General features: G+C 41.9%; 1 protein-coding gene across 4 annotated transcripts in view; it reads right to left on the bottom strand.

The window, feature by feature from the left end:
• Window positions 1-21170, bottom strand: part of dock4b (dedicator of cytokinesis 4b) — an 88632-nt gene that overhangs the window by 59194 nt on the left and 8268 nt on the right. For all 4 annotated transcript variants that reach the window (XM_058078052.1, XM_058078051.1, XM_058078054.1 and 1 more), the window contains exon 2: window positions 1637-1720. In XM_058078052.1, coding sequence (XP_057934035.1) covers window positions 1637-1720 — 84 coding nt within the window. The remainder of the gene's footprint in view (window positions 1-1636; window positions 1721-21170) is intronic.

Below are 21170 nucleotides of genomic sequence, written 5' to 3' on the forward strand. Positions count from 1 at the left end.
TGGGCGTGACCAAAGGCGGGCTGTGGGTGGAATAAATTAAAACAGACCGTTTTGGCAGGAAGCACAAACCAAATGAAATACAGATGGAATAAGTGCAGATTCTGGAATATCTAAAACCTTTTCTGTGTGGGTTATTGTGTGTAGCTGCTCTATAGGAGACCACAACTCAATACAAAGAGTTGTAAAATGAGCACAATAGATCCCATTTAAATGAAAATTTATTTCACAATTTTGCGAGCCTCAATATATTACCATGTGCATGTATGTCTATTTTCAGGAAGAGAAATCACTCTCGGCACTGATTTCAGCACTTTGGTTCCATAGAATAATGGCATGAACGAAGTGAGCCCGATACAATCTTTCTGACTTAATGGGTGGAGGCAGGGCCGGTGGCATACACACAGAAGAGTGAAACATAGTTGAAATGTTGTTAATATGTTGTTATATATTTGTAATTATTCATTTTCTACCGCTTATCTTCACAAGGGATGCTGGAGTCTATCCCAGCTGTCTTCGGGTGAGAGGAGGGATACACCCTGGACTGGTGGCCAGCCAATCACAGGGCACATATAGACAAACAACCATTCACACTCACATTCATACCTATGGACAATTAACCTAGCATGTTTTTGGAATTTGGGAGGAAACCGGAGTACCCGGAGAAAACCCACGCATGCACGGGGAGAACATGCAAACTCCACACAGAGATGGCCGAGGGTGGAATTGAACTCGGGGAACTCCTAGCTGTCATATGTGTTTTCGTTGTGCTAAAATAATGTTAAAATCTCTTCTCGTCCCGTAAACCAAATCTCGCGTATCCTCTCGTCTTGTGACTCCCCTATTGTCGAGTGTATTCATATTTCTGCTTGACACGGGACGGCAACACGTCTGTAAGAGGCAGCTGACACGTGTTTATTTGCTGTCAAATGCTCCGTTTCTCTGCAGGCGGATTCAAACACAAACCGCATAAGGAGTGACGTGGCGTTGTCAGCACAGACACTCCGCACTCGCTTTGAAGTGTCATCCACGTGAGGCAGAAACATTAGCACGTCTGGGCTGCTGTCGCTCAGCATCCTTGCTGCTCTCGCTCCTCCTTCCTGGGCCGAAGCATCCCTGCTGGCGGTGCTATTGCTGACTTCCTGCCAGGTGTGTTGCTGCAATATCACATCCAGGTCTAGTGTGTGTGCGAGCGAGCAGGAAGTTAAGTGTGCAGAACAAAAGCGATGAACGCCAAATTTGAATAACACGTGGAGGAGAAAAGCAGACTCGGCGTGGGCTGCATGGCTGGAAAAACAGTCAGCTTGAGATTTTTCCGTCAGTGCTCATTTTGTCCTTTCTTCAGCGAGGTCTTTGTTATCATGTTGTCTTAAATGTAACACTGCAGCACTTCATTGGAGGACATTTCATGTACGGATGGGGGGGGGGGGGGGGGGGGGGGTCAGGCACGTGCCGCTACTCAAGCAGAACCAATTATTTTTCCTCCCTGCTTTGGTTCTCACATCACCCCCATTGAGAGACACTGCATACGTGGCAACACGCTATATGGACGTTGCACATACAGGAAGTGAAAATAGTCTTGCGGCTATAAAAGCGTCCACTCGTCTGGGAACATTTCTATTAGATAAATTCTACCTACCTTCACATTTCTCCAAGATCTGCACCGTGTCGCCGATTTCCAGCGGGAGGCCATGCTGGACGGTACCTCGGAAACTGGCCAGCACTGTAAAAAAAATATATATATATATATGAATATATATATGTTTGAAATGCTTCATTGAAAAAAGGCTTCAATATGAGCATAAGTGGAAATCATTGGGTGCCATAGAAACAATAAGCAGTAATGGGATGTAAATCTGCACAGAAGAGGTCATTATCATGCATTTATGGAGGCTAAAATGCGGTCAAGATTAATGTAAAGCATGGAAGGACACTCCGTGCAGATGAGGAAATGCATAATTTATTTGGAGATTAATAGCACGGTTATGTTGGCAGTGAGCCACCAAAATTTATTAAGATTAATCCCACTATAAATATATATTTGTGGGACAAAACATTATTATATATATTTTTTTTAAGTTACTATATTACCTTCTGGGCTGCTTTATTTGTTTTACCGGTGATGAATGGTGCTTCTTCATATTCTACATACACATTTTAAAGCAAACACACGGCACAGCGATCATTGCACACACTGTCTAAAGTCTCAGCACGGGTGTTTTGCAGCTCCGTGCATACAAACGAGCCATTCAAGTCGATCGTGTAAATACGACGTTAGTGGGAATATTGGAGCCAGTTCACCTGAACACACCCTCCAAACAAAGTTGAGCTGTGCTGCATTTTGCATTATTTATAGTCATGTCTACTTATAGATTGACACCAGGGTAATGAAATGATGTTTAAAGTATAGTTTCCATGTGTTATTTACTTAAAGTGGTAATTCACACATGTATAAACTACAAATGAATGATTGTAGATAACCACAGTGTATCCCAAAGGGCATCCTCTACTTGTATTTTTGAATTACACTGAATATCTGATGTCAAGCAGTCACTACTTCATCAAAATTGAAGAGCTGCATTTCCTTGTAATAAAACAACAACGAGACACTCACTGTTCTGTGTCTTTTTCTATGCAATCTTCCCCCAGCTCCTTGTTATCCCCAAAACACCCCGAGGGATTTGTCACCCGTGCACATCTAACTTTGTAATCCTTCAAAGAACGAGCACTCAAAAAGCACACACAGAGCGGCAAATACGTTTACTCTGACGAAAAGTGTGCCTGATGCATGAATTAAGCAGGAGAAGTTAATTATTCAGCCGCGAGTCTGTTACATGTCAATCCACAAGGCTGCTTGCACGTCCTTAAATGACTATTTCTGCAGGTCCAAGTCCCCCAGTAAGGTGGAATCACGCACTAAATTGAAAAATGCACACTGAAGGGACGAGCTGATTAAATTAAACCACACAGGACGCTGCTGTTTTTGACTGCCGCTGTAAAAAAAACATGCGCACACAGACAAAGCTAAGACCAAACAAGAAAGAGGGGGGGGGGGGGGTCTCAGCAAGTGAAGGAATCCAAGCTGACAAAAAGCATCGTCAAAAACGAGACTTGAGATGCAGAAGCTGATGAGTCACAAGCGATGCAGAGATGGTGGTCTGACATGGACGCGCCGTGTCACGGGGTCCTTGCAAGGTTAATGTGTCAGCACTCATCTCTATCACGATGGTATGGCGCTGTCACTTTGGCAGCTCACGTCAAGGTTGCCGTGGGGGATATGGTGCATTCCAAAATACAGGTACAGGAAGTGGACAGCACATTTCTATGCAGACCCTCCAGGATTTTTTTGATGTTGCTATTGTGCTAAGTCACACAAATTGAACAAGGGCTGGCCCTTTAAGGCTGGCCCTTTAAGGCTGGCCCTTTATGGCTGGCCCTTTATGACTGGCCCTTTATGGCTGGCCCCTTAAAGCTGGAGCTTTAAGGCTGGCCCTTTAAGGCTGGCCCTTTAAGGCTGGCCCTTTAAGGCTGGCCCTTTATGGCTGGCCCCTTAAGGCTGGCCCTTTAAGGCTGGCCCTTTAAGGCTGGCCCATTAAGGCTGGCCCATTAAGGCTGGCCCATTAAGGCTGGCCCTTTAAGGATTGCCCTTTAAGGCTGGCCCATAAGGCTGGCCCATTAAGGCTGGCCCATTAAGGCTGGCCCTTTAAGGCTGGAGCTTTAAGGCTGGCCCTTTAAGGCTGGCCCTTTAAGGCTGGCCCTTTAAGGCTGGCCCTTTAACCCTGGCCCTTTAAGGCTGGCCCTTTAACCCTGGCCCTTTAACCCTGGCCGTTTAAGGCAGGCCATTTAAGGCTGGCCGTTTAAGACTGGCCGTTTAAGGCTGGCCCTTTAACCCTGGCCCTTTAAGGCTAGCCCTTTAAGGCTGGCCCATTAAGGCTGGCCCTTTAAGGATTGCCCTTTAAGGCTGGCCCATAAGGCTGGCCCATTAAGGCTGGCCCATTAAGGCTGGCCCTTTAAGGTTGGCCCTTTAAGGTTGGCCCTTTAAGGCTGGCCCTTTAAGGATGTCCCTTAAAGGCTGGCGCTTTAAGGCTGGCCCTTTAAGGCTGGCCCTTTAAGGCTGACGCTTTATTTGCACATTTTGGCCAATTATTGTTGTTTTCAGCAATCAAATGTGCCCCTGCACAGCCGACTTGCGTCCACCTCTTCCTTTACGTTGAATAAACCTCAAAGCAACAACCTTTTGAAAAAGAGGGACTGATTACGTGCTACATGCTATCAACTGTTCTAGATTAGCACACTAATCTAGGTGCCAGCTGGTTAGGTATACATGCTAGGTGTCAAAATGTGCAGCAACACCTGAAGTGTTAGCAGTAAGCGCGCCAAACACGTTGCGGTGGAGTCTGAATATAAATAATATTCCTGTTGCTCCTGCTGGAGACCCCAAATTCTACATTGGATATTTGCATACATGCTTTTTTTTTTTAATCGGACAGCAATATAAGTTTGCACCAAGACCGGACAGCAATTTTAAATATTTAATAAATGAAGTCTTATTATGAAAAAGGCTCATATAAAATCCCTTCCTGCATCCAAATCCCACTTGTGTTCTCCCGCTGCAGTGTTGCATGCTCTCAGTTGAGCAGAGGAAGCGGAGGCCTCCTTTCCCAAATGCGTCTAACAGGTGTTCTCCACTTCCACTTGCAGTCGAGGCTTGTCAAACCACATTAAGTTTGGTGTGCTCTCTCAGTGCATCTAAGCTCCTTAGAAGAACAAACACAGCCGGGGGGTTGGGGGGGGCTTCCAGTAAAAAAGCGCAACAGCAGCGCTCCTCCTTGAAATAAGCAAAAGAGCTCCTTCAAAGCTTTCCATTGATCCAAGCACGTATACGATGATCTCCCCATAAAAGCTTGTTATTGTGTTGCTGCAACTCTATTTTACGGGGCGGATTAGAGACAATTCACCATTAAAGTGCAATCAAAAAGACGACGATCCAGATTCCTATTAACGCACATTTTAACCTCATTAGCGTTCTTTTCCCAGACTGATCTGACAATGATTCACATGCATAATCCACTCCCACGTGTTCATTATACAGCATTTATATCATTAATATGCTAATTTGTTCGCTCCGCAACTGGTGGCGCTCCCCTGGCCTGCATTGCTGCCAAATGCACGCTTCATGAATATTTAGGATCTGGTGTGAACGTTATGAAATAAATAAGCACTAATCAGGTGATGTTAATGATAAAAAGTTATGCTGTTATGTTACGTTAAAGTACAGTACATGTATGCTAAGCGATGCTACTTTACGCTACGCTATGTTGTGTGATAGCAATGATAGCCAATGTGATAATTCATTGTGTTACATTACACTATGTTACAACACTATGTTACATTACACAACATTACTGCGTTATGTCACGCGATGTCACCTTATGTTACGTTACACTACATTGCAACGCTAGGTTATGTGAATCTGTAATCCGACGACAGTAATGATAAAAAGTCATGTTACACTATGATAATGACTCATTGTGTTACATTCCGCTTACAAGGTGGAAGTTACAAGGCTATGTTACATTACTACAATGATCAAAAGTGATGCTACACTATGATACACCGTTGTGTTGCGTTACGCAATGTTACAAGGCTATGTTACATTACTACGTTATGTCACGTGACATCATGTTATGTTACGTTACCACGTGATGTTACGTTACGCTACATTGCAACGCCAAGTTATGTGAATCTGTAATCTGATGATGAAATGATTATGCTACACTATGATACGTCATTGTGTTACGTTACTATACGTTACATTACACAACATTACAACGTTATGTCACGCAACGTTACGTTATGTGACGCTGAGTTCAGAATCAATAATGAGATGATAGTAATGATAACAAGTTATGTTATGTTACACTATGCCACTTTGTTGTGTTACGTTACAACGCTATGTCCCATTACACTACATTACCACATCGTTAGGTTACGTTACATTACTACGTTATGTTTCGCTGAGTTATGTTGCATTACCACGTTACGCTACGTTGCGATGCTATGTTATGTGAATGGTAATCAGTAATAGTAATGGAGGACAGTAATGATAAAACGTTTTGATGCGTTACGTTATGTTACTATGCTATGTAACTATACTATTTACATTGCGCTACGCTACGTTACTATGTTATGTTACTCTACATGATGCTGTGTTACCCTATGCTACTACGTTATGTTACGTTACACAACATTAGTAAGGTATGTGAATCAGTACTGATATGATGGTAATGATGTTATGTTATGCTATGCTACGTTACGCTGATTAACGTTATTGTTAACATTGTGCTGTTATATGAATCAGTAATCAGATGATAGTAATGATAAGACATTATTTATGTCATATACAGTATACTGTTGTATGCTATGTTATATTATCTGTGATGGTATGTCGTTATTTTCGACCACAAGTCACATTGAAGTACATCACGTTTACAATTGCACAATTCAACATGTCCGAATAGCAGTAGGAAGAAGCAGAGCTTATTTAACCTCCCCCCTCCTGATGGCCTCCACAAAAGGAAGCGCTACTTCTTTCCCACCGACAGAACTGAAATTCAGTTCCTCTAAACCAAGCTAAAACTCCTTCACTTCCTCATGTGTCGCCTGCTGTGTTGTGTTCATGTTCCCTGGCCGCATTCCCCTCGCTCAAAGACCTGACATATAGCGCAGCCAAAACCACCACAAGGTTACTTTTAGTCCAGGGATGCGACTTAAAAAACATTCCCATTCTAAAACCAAAACTAGCTGAGCTATGCTTAGTCTACGCCAGACGCTGCTAACACTGTTTCCCAAATCAAAGGACTCTGGGCATTTATCTTGCATGCTGTGGTGGAGGAGGGTAAAAAAAAACGCATGCCACAACTGTAGTCGCCTCGTGGATCCAAGACAGACAGCGGGAATGCGGTTAGCAACAGGAGGACTCACTCTGGAATCTTTATGTCCAACTGACACACTCTTCAAGTCGCAGCAGTTTAATAACGCGTTAAGCCTTTCACAAGGGGACGGAAACACATCAATACCGCATAATTGCTGCAGAGTTCAAGTTGTAAAAAGTTGATAAAGTGCAGAACAGCACTTAGCGGAGCCGCACACACGAGCACGGACAAACATTAAGGCTGGAGACAAACAAAACGGCGTGTTCTCAGTTGGAGAACCAAAGCCAAAATTCTAGTAACAAGGCTACTGGGAGATCTCTCCATCTTTTCCATACATGCTTCGATTAAAAACGACATAGGAAACGACAGGGAAAATACCTTCGTTTAACTTGGCACCCCGGAGGGAAAAATGCATGCATCCACAAGCGAGGAATAGGCAGCATACAAAAGCTAAACTAGGTGGACCGGTGGAGCGGAACAGGCTTTCATTCGGCCATCTTCATTGCCAGCTGCCAGGTTTCTTTTCACCTCATCTCTGCGCAAGGAGATAGCAAACTAACCACCGTGGCACAAGACTCTCTATCCACAATAAGTGTCTGAATGCAGGGGGGCAATTGGAATGTTATTGAGGGGCTGCAATGCTTATTTTTCGCTCACTGGTCATCGAAATTTGACTCTTGAAGCGGACATGCATAAATAAGAGAGGTTGCATGGAAATATCGGTGAGTTATTTGCAGACTTTAATCTGTATACGTGTTAAAAGCATGTACAAAATCGCTGACTGATGCCAAATTTAAGAAGATACCACTATGTCATTTCCTCATTTGTCATGGTTAATTGTTTATAGTCCTGTGAATTTCCATAGAATTCCTTATATTTTCGTAGTTAGAGCATACTACTAAATACATGTTTATGTTTACTACTACATTATTAGAGCCCTCTTAACATAATCTAACACCCCTATGGTGACATTTACACTCATATTATCCAATTGACATAATAAAACATAATAAAGGAAGAACTAAATTTGAAACACTTATATGTTAGGACTACATTAAAAAGCCATAGCATTTCAGTATGTGGAATCAAACTATGGAATGGATTGAGTAAGGACCTCAAACATTGCACAACAATGAGCCAATTCAAGAAACAATACAAGCAGTTGATGTTTGCTAAATACAAGGATGAAGAGTCTTCAACCAGTCATCATGTGCTATATATATATATATCTATATATTGACAGTTACTATGGTACTATATTGACAGTATGGTACTATATTGACACTCTATTGACAGTTACTATGGTACCGATTATGTAATTGCATGGTCATATCACCTCATACTTCGGTACGTAACAAAAATTAAATTAAAAAAAACCTATATTAGGAAAGCAGGAAGTGAGCAAATGTAACAGTTACTGATTGTAAAAGTACCAGATGGAGGGGTAGGATTTAATAAGCTTTGCTTCTTCCTACTCCTTTTGGACATGTGGAACTGTGAACTGATTATGTGATGCATTCAATTGTAATCTGATGCATGTCCAAATGAAATTAAACCATTACCATAAAGGTAGACATAACAAAATAAAATAAGCCATTTATGACACAAATAAGACTCATATGCTTGTGTGCATTACTCTCGATTTTAGATGATTAGTTGATGATTAGATGATAGTTGAGTTGATGGAACCTGTGTGGAAAACGAAAACGATGCCATGATGATACTTTAGGGTGTGACATGGTTCCATCTGTGTGTTTCTTCACAGCGCCGCATGTGGGTGTGGCTTGTGTATCACATTGTTTGCACCCAGAGATCCGTTCCCATCTGGATGACACAGTGTGAACATTTCCGTGTGGACAGAGCCTAAGAAAAGGTATCCAAGAATGCTCCAGATATACAGTACTTTAGCGTAGCAAATGTACAGCATGTATAGCATAAAAGATGTATCATCCATCCATTATCATCCAGATAGCTATGACATTTTAAAGCAGAAACTGGTCTGCGTGTCATATTCCCGACATGATAACGACCCCAAACACACCTCCAAGATGACAACTGCTTTTCCGCCTACACATGCCTCCCATTCCTGCAGCGAGACAGCGATGGCGGTGGCAATTAATATGGAAGAGGCTGCAAAAAAACCGAAAACATCTGCCTGTCTCTCTCCCCCCCAGCTGTTAAAAGTGGGCGTGCCAATCAAAAACATTCCGCTTCCTTCCTTTCGCTGAGTAGGCGGGACCGACCTCTACCTGCACTTCACACAACACATTTGCATGGAAGGTGGGTGCATATTAAAAAGGTGCATGGATACCCTCAAGATAAGCCTTTTTTACTGGACACTGATGAGGACTAGTGCTAATTGAATGGAGTGAGGTTCCTCTGGGTGGTAAATTTAGAGTTGTGACATTGCATGTGTGCCATAATCAAAGCCGAAGGCGGTCCCACAAAATAATAAGAGTGTGTGTCCTTTTTATTTTTGTGCCCAGGCAGCATATACACCTCCAATAAGGACTGAAGGTAAATGAATGGAGTGAGGTTCCCCAGGCACAAGAGTGCTTTAACAAGTCAGCACGATGTTACTTTACATTTGCATCAAAGTTGGGTGAATATTAAAAAGGCACAGTTGTAGCATATACCCTCAAGATAAGCATTTTCACTGGACCGTGAGATTATTATTTACTTCAAGGTCACACCTCCTCCTTGTAAGTCTTTTGCATCAAGTCAAGGACAAATCTCCCACAAGTTCCAAGACAGACACGCTGTAGATGATGAGTGAGAGACACCATACTTTTATGACATTTTTCCATGTCTCGTCAAATTTGGCACGTCTGCCGCCAACCACCGAGAGTCTTATTTAGCCTGGTTTGCCGCAAACAAGCTAAAAGACAGCAAAAAAGGGGCGGATGAAAGGCGCATCACAAACAGCTGAGAGACAAAGAGACGATCCCGGCGGATGAGAATCCCAAATTGAGTGTAGTCGTTATCCCATACATCCTCGCCCAGTGGCGTTCATTCAGCACTCCTCCCGAAGAGATAAAACAAAAGCGCTCAGTGAGAGGCCGACTGTATAATTGTGTGTCTGTGAGAGAGACAGTGAATGAAAGGACTGCAGTGTTAGCGGTCCACGCTGAGCCGGAGGGCCACTGGGTGCAGGTTCCGATGTTAAATGCGCGCTCGGATTCGCCGCGGGAGGCCCGAGACACTGGAACAACCGCACGCAAAGTGATAAGCGCGCTGACAGACGGTGGTTGCCTCGGAGCACAGCCAGCGCCATTGAAGACACTTCACACAGACACACACAGGATCTACTCAAGGACACACAGATGGCAGGTGCTACACAAATACGAGCCAGTGGAGCGCACCTCATTAATCGGCGAGGCCCGTCGGCCGGTGAGCTCATGAGGGTGTGCTAGAAACTTGTGGTTTCACTTTGACGGTAAAAGGTTAGCCAAGCACCGCCACAAGATGAGAATATATAATTGATGACGGGTGGTAACTGAATGGAGTGAGGTTCCCTAGAATCGTTAAATCTTCGGAAATAAAAGTTAACCACAACAGTTACTTATACACACACACACACACACACACATAGTATATATATTTATATATATGCAGAATATGGACTGGTGGTAATTTTGTGGAGTGAGCTTCCCCAGCTGGTTAAATTATGGTACCTTAGACACTGACAATAAGAACTGGTCACAATTGAATGGAGTGAGGTTCCCAAGCTGGTAAAGGTAACATTAAAGCAGCAAAGAAAATCTAAGATACTTACATATACACTATATACCTACAACAAGGACTGGTTGTATCTGACTGGGTATCTTAGATAATAAATAAAGTTAGTCATGTATACCTACAAGGAGTTAGCAATCGAATAGAGTGAGGTTCCGAAGCTGGTAAAGGTAGCGTTAAAGCAGCCTAGAAAATCAAAGAGACTTTCAGTCTCTCTGGATATCTTAGAAAATAAATACAATTAGTCATGTATACCTACAATGAGTTAGCAATCGAATGGAGTGAGGTTCCCAAGCTGGTAAAGGTAGCATTAAAGCAGCATAGAAAATCAAAGAGACTTACATATACACTATATTCCTACAACAAGGACTGGTTGTATCTGAATGGGTATCTTAGAAAAAAAATAAAGTTGTAGTGTATACCTACAATGAGTTAGTAATCGAATGGAGTGAGGTTCCCAAGCTGGTAAAGGTAGCATCAAAGCAGCATAAAAAATCAAAGAGACTTACATATACACTATATACCTACGGCAAGGATTGGTTGTATCTGAATGGGTATTTTAGAGAATAAATATAGTCATATATACCTACAATGAGTTAGCAGTCGAATTGAGTGAGGTTCCCAAGCTGGTAAAGGTAGCATTAAAGCAGCCTAGAAAATCAAAGTTTACCACAACAGACTTACATATACACTATATAACTACAACAAGGACTGATTGTATCTGAATGGGTATCTTAGAGAATAAATAAAGTTAGTCAGGTATACCTACAATGAGTTAATAATCAAATGGAGTGAGGTTCCCAAGATAGCATTGGAGACCGTCACCAAGCTATTTTAACTTATAGCTCCGCAAAAGAATGATCAGGCTGTATTTCCTATTTTGTTTTGTGCATTTAGATCTGATTAATTAGGCTATCATCTTCAGTAACATAGAATAAATATTATTAAAAAGCTGAAGTTGCCGTATGGACAAAAAGGTGGATTTCATAGCTGCAAGACCTTTCATGGGCTGCTTTTGTGCACAATCACCTTCAAAAGGTCAACCTGCCTTACAAATGTTATCATCAAATATTTATCACTCCCATTTGACCAAGAATGTAGTGTCTTTCCCTTTCATGTGTTAGGTATCTTTACGGAAGAAAGGTCAGATTTTCTCTGGTGAGTAACCAAGCACGGATCGGCACGGTTTGATATCGCTAATAATCCAGGCAAAACTTCCCAAACAGTTTATTCACAAAAGGGCCTGACTTGAAAGTATCGAGTTCTGAAGCACTTCCACGAGAACACTGCGACTCCTTCCCCGAGCTCAGCATGGCTATTTCTTGTCAAGACAACAATGGAGTGATGACAAAGTACCACCAGTGGAGACGGGCAACCGGAGCAGGCGGGTCTAAGTCTCAGAACAAAAATAAAATTCCACATTTGGCCTATGGGAAATGAAGGCGTGAGTGATTCTGTATTTGTACTGATTGTCTTTCTTTCCCGGTTGGATTATGTGGTTTGGTCTGAGAAGAAGTGGAGATCAATAACAGGACATGCTGACACAAATAATGTATCACAAATGATTTTTGGTCAAATGTTGTTGCAGTGGTTTTAAAGAGGAAGTGTGCTTGCTTCCTTTTCAATTCTAGCGTCTGCTTACTTGCTGTTTGCTGTCAGGAAATGCACCCATTGACTGATTCTTGAACAGCACACCTACAGAACGCTTGCATGTGGAAACAGTCCATACCTTGGCTTTGGACTTCTTATTTTATCTCATTTACATGGCAACATGTCATTTGTGTGTTTGCATGGTCGCACATTTACAGTAACCTAAATTGAATGACGTCTTTATTATATGGAGTTCTCAACTGGTTTTGCTTTGGCGCCCACCATCAATCTTTAAAAGGGATACAACAACAATTATTTTCTTAGTCGATTAATCTCAAGCTTGGTGTTTCGATTAATCCGTAAAAGGTTAGGACGTAAACCAGGGGTGGGCAAATTTTTTCACTCATGGGCCACATTAGGTTGAAAAAATTTGGGCTGATATACTTGAACGACATACTTGCTCACGGTGCAACAAAACAAAAACTACACATCCACAGCAAGTTAACACGCCGCATAAATCAACAAAAAAGAACTAAACTAAAACTAAAACTAAACTAAACCTAAAATTGTTATTTCCAAATGCCCGCAAGGCATGCTAGATAGTCCACCAGGACCTACCCCAGCTGTCTTCGGGCGAGAAAGGGGGGCACACCCTGGACTGGTGGCCAGCCAATCACAGGGCACATATAGACAAACAACCATTCACACTCACATTCATACCTATGGACAATTTGGAGTCGCTAATTAACCTAGCATGTTTTTGGAATGTGGGAGGAAACCGGAGTACCCGGAGAAAACCCACGCATGCACGGGGAGAACATGCAAACTCCACACAGAGATGGCTGAGGATAGGACTCGGAATTGAATTCTCGGAAGAATTGAACTCGGGAATTCAATTCAAAGACACTAAAATTCAAGAATTTATTTGATTTTTTGACCTGGCAAAGACTCGAAAATTGATGAAAATCCACTTTTGGGTCGTGACCCACCAGTTGATAACCGCTGCTCTGCGGCAGAGGGAGTGAACCTGCTGTTGATTATTTCAGTCTTTCTATGGATGTTTATTATAAAAGGCGGCGGTTATCAAGTATAACTGTCGAGCCACGTGCTCATGTTTGTGTAGTTGATCGTCCCCCCCCCCACCAGGCCCCCTAAAGCTGTAAACATCAGTGAAACACCAACATAAGTGTACAGTGCAGTCAACATTCCATCAGAGGGGGTTCAGCTGTTGTCTGGGCTATTTTGCTGTCCTCTGCATGCCACCGGCTGGTGCATAGCAAAGGATTGTTCCAGGGGGGGTGGAATGGATGAGGATGAGCTGTATCGGAATCCCACTGGACTGTTCCAGAGGGAGCGAGAGAGACGTCACTCAAACCATCTCGCAGCGGAAAAATAATTAACCAACACTCCACCGTCACCGAAAATCCCCCGTGTCTACTTTGAATTTTGTTTCAACTTCAACTCGGAGCCGCTGTGCGCTTAATCTTGCCCATTAACGAGACCGTGACTGCGTGAACAAAAGAGGCTGCTCTCCAATTTGTTTGGTAATTCCTCTCTTCCTGTCAGGCACCCCCTGAATGAGAGAGATTCCCAATTCCTCCCCTGCACGTCCTGCAAGATTAAATTGGAGGAAGCGGCGCCCCAGCTCCACGCCAGCTACAACTAGGCTAATGCCGCAGCAGAAGCAAGACAGAGCGCTTGGGAGCTTGTCGAGCTGATACCTACTGCTCAGCTAATTTGCGCATGCCAAGGTCCAACACAGACAAAATCAATGCGGTGGAGTAAGACACCAAACTGCCCCAGTTTTCCCGATTTAGGTCATTTGAGTGCTAGCACCAAGGCTGTCTGTAATTAAATAAAAGTGTTGCACAAAAAGTCCGCAGGATGGAGATGCAGATGAGGAAGGAGGGGGGGGGGACGGTGAAGGCTGGAGTGATTAATTTCATCTTTGTTTTTCTCCTCCCACCCAAGCAGGTAACCTCATTTGTGTGCCCATTCCACGGATGGCGCTAGCTGGGGGGGGGGGAACATATAAAAATCATTTTTAAATTCTAATGAACTGAACAGACTCAGCCTGGTGACGGTGCATCCGTTTGTTACGATCCTGATGTATGTTGCTTCCTGTCTTCAATGATAAGAGAACTGGGAATCAAACCGACAACCCTCAGGTTTGGATCACAAGCACTGCCGCCCCATGTATTGCCATTCAATGTAACTAAACCATTACAATAATAACCAGTATTCCAATTCCAGGCTGTTGTTCTCAACCAGTGATTTACAACCAATCACCTTGCTAGGTTGACCTACCTGCTGATTGTGTTTAAAAAGCTATTAACCAGACCAGCTGGGAGGAATGATGTGATATAAAAACGTTGGATTTCCTTCATAAACTACTGAGACGGGACAAAGCGGCTGGAAGATTTATCAAATGAAGAGAAAATCAATGCAATCATCCACAAATGTGACCGACTCCCACCCGGGTCCATATTTATTCCTAGGTGGCGGTGATGTTGAGGTTACTGCTGCATTAGGGCCCTGTGCAAAGAGGATTATGGCACCGCTCCAGATGAGGGTCCCGAGGGGGGGGGGGCTTACGGGTGACGCATCATTACTGATGATGTCTGGAAACATCCACCAACAAATCAATGTCTGCCAAGTCAATCATTCCCATTACTGTGTTCACCGCTGATGTGAGTAAATGCCAAATGTAGGAGAAGACTATTCATATTTAGCTTCAGGACAAATACACAACATGCAATTATCGTGACATGTATAAGGAAAAGAGCAGCGTTGCTAGCATTTGCGGGCCACTATTTATAGCAATTCCATGCTCATTAGGTCACAGCAGAAGGCCCGAGTTGGTCGGAGGAGTGGGGCATCATCTCGGGTATGCTTACATGTACAGCATCTCACTAGACAGAAGGTTTTTTTTTATGTTACAGAATTTTACCATTCACACTCACATTCATACTTATGGACAATTTGGAGTCGCCAATTAACCTAGCATGTTTTTGGAATGTGGGAGGAAACCAGAGTACCCGGAGAAAACCCATGCATGCACGGGGAGAACATGCAAACTCCACACAAAGGGTGGAATCGAACTCTTGTCTCCTAGCTGTGAGGCCTGCGTGCTAAGCACTCATCCACCACCATACAGCCTCCAAGTAGGATTCCTTATTTATGAATCCAATATTTTAAAACCTGGTTACAACCGTCTAAATATAATTTTTAACATTAGAGCCCTCTAGTCATAAAATAACATCCCTACAGTCACCTTTACATTGGTATGACCCAATATACAAGACATATTAAAAATAAAATTATTTGTTTGTTTGTTTTTTTAATTCCAGTTTCTGTACAGTACTTTCTACGGTGACCAGTATAAATATTGTATATCAAAACATGTATTTGAATGCATCTTCTGAATAAATGCCTTATATTTGTATTTTTGTTCATTTAGCCATTTCCTTGCTTGAAAATGCTTAATTTAGACCAAAAATGCGTAGAAAATTCGCTAAAATATGGTTGTTTTTGGGGCTGCACAGCGGATGAGTGGTTAGCGTGCGGACCTCACAGCTAGGAGAGCTGAGTTCAATCCCACCCTCGGCCATCTCTGTGTGGAGTTTGCATGTTCTCCCCGTGCATGCGTGGGTTAATTGGCGACTCCAAATTGTCCATAGGTATGAATGTAAGTGTGAATGGTTGTTTGTCTATATGTGCCCTGTGATTGGCTGGCCCGAAGACAACTGGGATAGGCTCCAGCACCCCCCGCAACCCTTGTGACGATAAGCGGTAGAAAATGAATGAATGAATGAATGGTTGTTTTTGACTAATAACAGGCCATAACCAAGCAAAAAAGGAGCAATAATTTATGAATTAATATGTTTTGAATAACTGTGATAAAGTGAAGATGCGAAATTTGAAGCGCAAAGCGGCGAGGGACGACCGCAGGTTTACTTTGGATATTATCATACCTTCAGGTGTGAGCAATGTCCACGAAGGAACAGAGTCCTATTTCAAAGACACAAATCACTGACTTTTAAAATGAGCATGAAAGCATCTTCCTTCCAAAGTGCTCAAAGACTGAAAGATGATAGCGGGATTTCGAGGTCAGAACGGAGTCACTGACAGGATCATTATGTGCGATAAATAATAGGTAGGGGGCCACATGAGCCCAAAATATTTCCATTATCGATCCATTAACGGTGAAGATTACTCAATGCTATTTTTACACATCCAGTCCCCTTGGGGAAGAAGAAGAAACCCCCCCACCACCACACACGCGCATAACACTTGATCAACAAAGCCATCTGTCGTCAAACAGGATCTGGCCGTGAGTCCCAGTGAAACGTTTGCTAACTGGCACACGCTGGATTACGTCCATGCCCGGTGTGTGTATGGATAATATGCGGCGAGGCCAGCTTTCAACACAAATTGCTTGTTAGCGAGAATAGCCATGGGACCTCACACGGAATGACAACCATCTGCAACCGAAGGCTTGTATTGTGGACATACAGTAGGAAACGTGAATACTAATATTTAATATTAAAGTGCGGCATGCGTTGGCCAAACAAAGGCTCCCACGGTGGTTTCCTTCCCCACTTACCCACACAAAGAGGATCCGTTTCAGCTACTTTTAGACGCAACACTTATAAGCCCTCAGACTCCCTCCCTTGAGGGCGGAGCGTGATTGAAGTCGAGAAAATCAAGACACCAGGTGGAGGCTTGAGGACCGCCGCTTGAAGCTAATGTGGGATTTTTTTTGGGTGAGAGAAAGGGGATACCATCGCCGCCGCAGGGGGTGATATACGATACGGGATCTGGTGCAATATCACATCCAACAGCGTGTCAGGCAGTTAACCCATAAGGCCTCATTCAATCAAACTTGCTCACAGTGCAACAAAACAAAAACATCACATCCACACCAAGATCACACATCACAAATAGTATCAACTACTTCATAAACAACAGCTAAGCATAACGTAACTTAAAACTGTTATGTCCAAATTCCCGCAAGGTATGCTGGGTAGTCCAGCCGCAGCAACAATATGATAATAATAATAATAAATGAATATGAATTCATTCATTCATTTTCTACCACTTATCCTCACGAGGGTTGCGGGGGTGCCCATCTGTCTTCGGGCGAGAGGCAGGGTACACCCTGGACTGGTCGCCAGCCAATGACAGGGCGAATAAATAAATAAGTGAATAATAATAAATAATAATAATAATAATATAGGACGAGTGGTTAGCCCGCAGGCAACATAGCTAGGAGACCTGAGTTCAATTCCACCCTCTCTGTGTGGAGTTTGTTCTCCCGGTGCATGCGTGGGTTCTCCACTTTGAGCTTCAAATTTTGCAGCTTCACTCCATCACAGTTATTCAAAACATATTAATTCATAAATCATTGCTCCTTTTTTCTTGGTTATGGCCTGTTATTAGTCCAAAACGCACATATTTTAGCTAATTTTCTTCGAATTTTTGGTCTAAATTAAGCATTTTCAAGCAAGGAAATGGCTAAATGAACAAAAATACAAATATATTATTTATTTATTTATTATTATTCAGAAGATGCATTCAAATACATGTTTTGATATACAATATTTATACTGGTCACCGTAGGAAGTACTGTACAGAAAGTGGAAGTAAAAAAAAAAACAAACAAACAAGGACTCATGTGTGTTATTTTATTTTTAATATGTCTAGTATATTGGGTCATACCAATGTAAAGGTGACTGTAGGGATGTTATTTCATGACTAGAGGGCTCTAATGTTAAAAATTATATTTAGACGGTTGTAACCAAGTTATAAAATATTGGATTCATAAATAAGCAATCCTACTTGGAGGCTGTATGGTGGATGAGTGGTATGGAGACCCAAGTGTGATACCACCCTCGGCCATCTCTGTGTGGAGTTTGCATGTTCTCCCCGTGCGTTTGTGGGTTTTCTCCGGGTACTCCGGTTTCCTCCCACATTCCAAAAACATGCTACGTTAATTGTTGACTCCAAATTGTCCATAGGTATGAATGTGAGTGTGAATGGCTGTTTGTCTATATGTGCCCTGTGATTGGCTGGCCACCAGTCCATGGTGGGATAGGCTCCAGCAAGAAAATGAATGAATGAATAATAATACATTTCCAACCCTACAAACGTCACCCCTCATTCAATGGACATGAGTGGTTTAAGCCTATTAGCGTGGAAGCTACAAAGACCATATTCTAAGCAGGCCTGCTGTATGAGTCACCACTTTAAGGAAATAGGAAGAATGCAGAATGCAACAGCTCCTTCTCCCTCTACAGAGTAAAGCTATTTCAATCAGCTGAGCACTCGTGTGCAACAAAAATCAATTACAATCGCACCCAACACTCCTTCAATTGACTGGTGCAGGAATGAAAAAGACATGAAGAAAGCAAGCGAGCGATGGCGGGCTTGCCATGAAAAGCCCCTCTTGTTGCAAAGGGGCGGGGAGGAAGTCGAGCAGAGGTGAGGTGGACGGCAAAGAGCCAGAGGATCATCAATGTAGAGGAGATGGAAAAAAAAAAAGAAAGGTCAGAATCGCTGCCGAGCTGTGAGAGAGAGTCGTGATGGAGAAAAGAAAGTGGACGTGACGGAGCGGGATCAATATCACGACCGTCACAGCTCTTGAACTTACAGTCAATGTACACAGCCAATATGGCAGCCGTTTAGTGCTTGGTCTGCAATGCATTAAAAAGTCACTCGTGTTGGGCTATTGACTTGTACTTACACTGCATTGGCCATTAGCTGATTTATTTTCCCGCTAAAACACATGGCTGATATCTGTCAAAAAGCACTGTGCATGAACAGCTGTGGCTGTAGGCAACCTCTTTATGATGGAGTGGTTAGCATTCACCAGCTTTATCTTTTTCTGCATGCACTTTCTGTTCTGTTACTCCGCTCAGCTTTGTGATATAAAAAAAGTTATTAAGCTATTTTGACTTTCTCATAGTTTATGTTTTGATTTAATTATTCGTCCTCCATTTTTTTTCCAAGTTTTTATTTTGTTTATCATATTTTAACCTTTTTTTCTTGAATATTTCAACTCTATTTTATTAAACTGACATTATTTTCCTCATAATATTCTGATAATATAATGATATAATAATATAATGATATAATAATATAATGATATAATAATATAATAATATAATAATATAATGATATAATAATATAATAATATAATAATATAATAATATAATAATATAATAATATAATAATATAATATAAAATATAAATATATATATAATAATAATAAATAATAATAAATAAATAATAAATATAATTCTCTTAATATTTTTTTTTACAAAACACCAGCTGTCTTTTCCATTTCTGCTGTTTTATTGTCTTAATAAGTTTTCTTCTTGGAAATGTTCTTCTCAAAATTATGAATTTATTGTCATAATATTATGACTTTTTCATCATAAAATTGTAACTTTTTCCGCAACCTGATTTTCATTTTTTTTATTTAACATTTGAAATAAAACTTTTTTTTTCATTTGTCGTCTCTTGTTGAAAAATATACAATTTTTTAAAAACAATGCAAGGTCTATGCTCATAAAATGAAAATCATATTACATTATTTTCATACATTTTTCTAATTTTCTAATTATTTTTACTTTGGTCATGCAAAAATACTGCATATTTTTCTATATTCATATTTTTTATGATTTTGTTTTTTAGTTTTCTTGTTCAATTAAGAAGGTGCCGCTGGCTGAATAAAAATTAAAAAAAGCTGCAGGCTGCAAAATGACAATAATAATCCAAAGTACTATTTCAGACACACCAATATATACCATTATCCAAATAAAACTGTGACCAGAGGACATAAACAGCTTGTTATGCTCGTTGCCCGTTGCTAACCTCATTTAACAGCGTTGGTGTACACAAAAAAGGACAATTTTGTTCCGAGAGAGGCATGAAAAAGCCGTTTTCAAATCTCATTTCAGCGTAACATGCCTCCAACGAAAGGAAAACATGTTCCAATAGATTTGACGCAAGGCAGACTAAGTCGCACAACAAAGACCCGCCGCGGTTAAGAGCCTCCCGAGAGTTTGTAGCGCTTTATCATCTTCAAGACGACGGTGAGATTCACCGGGGATGCAGCCTGCATGCGTACACATGCACTCAATATGGCCTACAAATAAACACATGCGTTAACGGCGGAATATCTGGGACAGACGCGTGTGGATTTGGAGGTGAGGATTGCAGCGGAGAGATAACGGAACGGGCTGGGGGTGAAGAAGTATCAGGAGGCGGAATGTGAGATAAGGGACATTCATGGTGGTGTAACCTGCTCGCCATGAAAACACTTGACCAGACAGAAGTGGGAAAAGGGACAGGAAGAAACTACAGGAAGTACAGCTACCGGTGGAAACAGGAAGGTGAGGACAAATCAGGTCTGAAGACATCGGAGGCCTTTTCTTCATCCTCAAACCCAGTGACCCAAACTGGACCTGAGTGCCCAATTATTTAGGCCAAGCCCCCATATGCGTGCATGTTTATGTATTATGTATTATTATGTACTATTATTATTCCGGCAACGACACCATTTTGTGTGGTCTTTAACAATCTCAATACATATTCATTTTAAAAATGCATATTTCGGCCAAAAGCAAACTGAGATTCGCTTTTGAAAATCCCCGGCCAAAAACAGGTCAACAGAACATAAAGCTATCGATGAGTGTCATTTCGTGCAGCCAGGCGTACACGCATGTATATCTTATAACACGCATGGTGGATTTTTACATCTAATATCTCACCATGTGAAGTCCACTATGATTGCTTTTTCAGGCTTATGATTGGACAAAATGTGCATGAGAGACAGTGAAAAATAGTCATCTACTCTAGTACTGGCGGCCAATTCAAGGCACATAGAATATTGTGTTCTAGGGATAC

The sequence above is a fragment of the Doryrhamphus excisus genome, chromosome 7 (genome assembly GCF_030265055.1).
Source record: "Doryrhamphus excisus isolate RoL2022-K1 chromosome 7, RoL_Dexc_1.0, whole genome shotgun sequence".
Lineage (NCBI taxonomy): Eukaryota > Metazoa > Chordata > Actinopteri > Syngnathiformes > Syngnathidae > Doryrhamphus > Doryrhamphus excisus.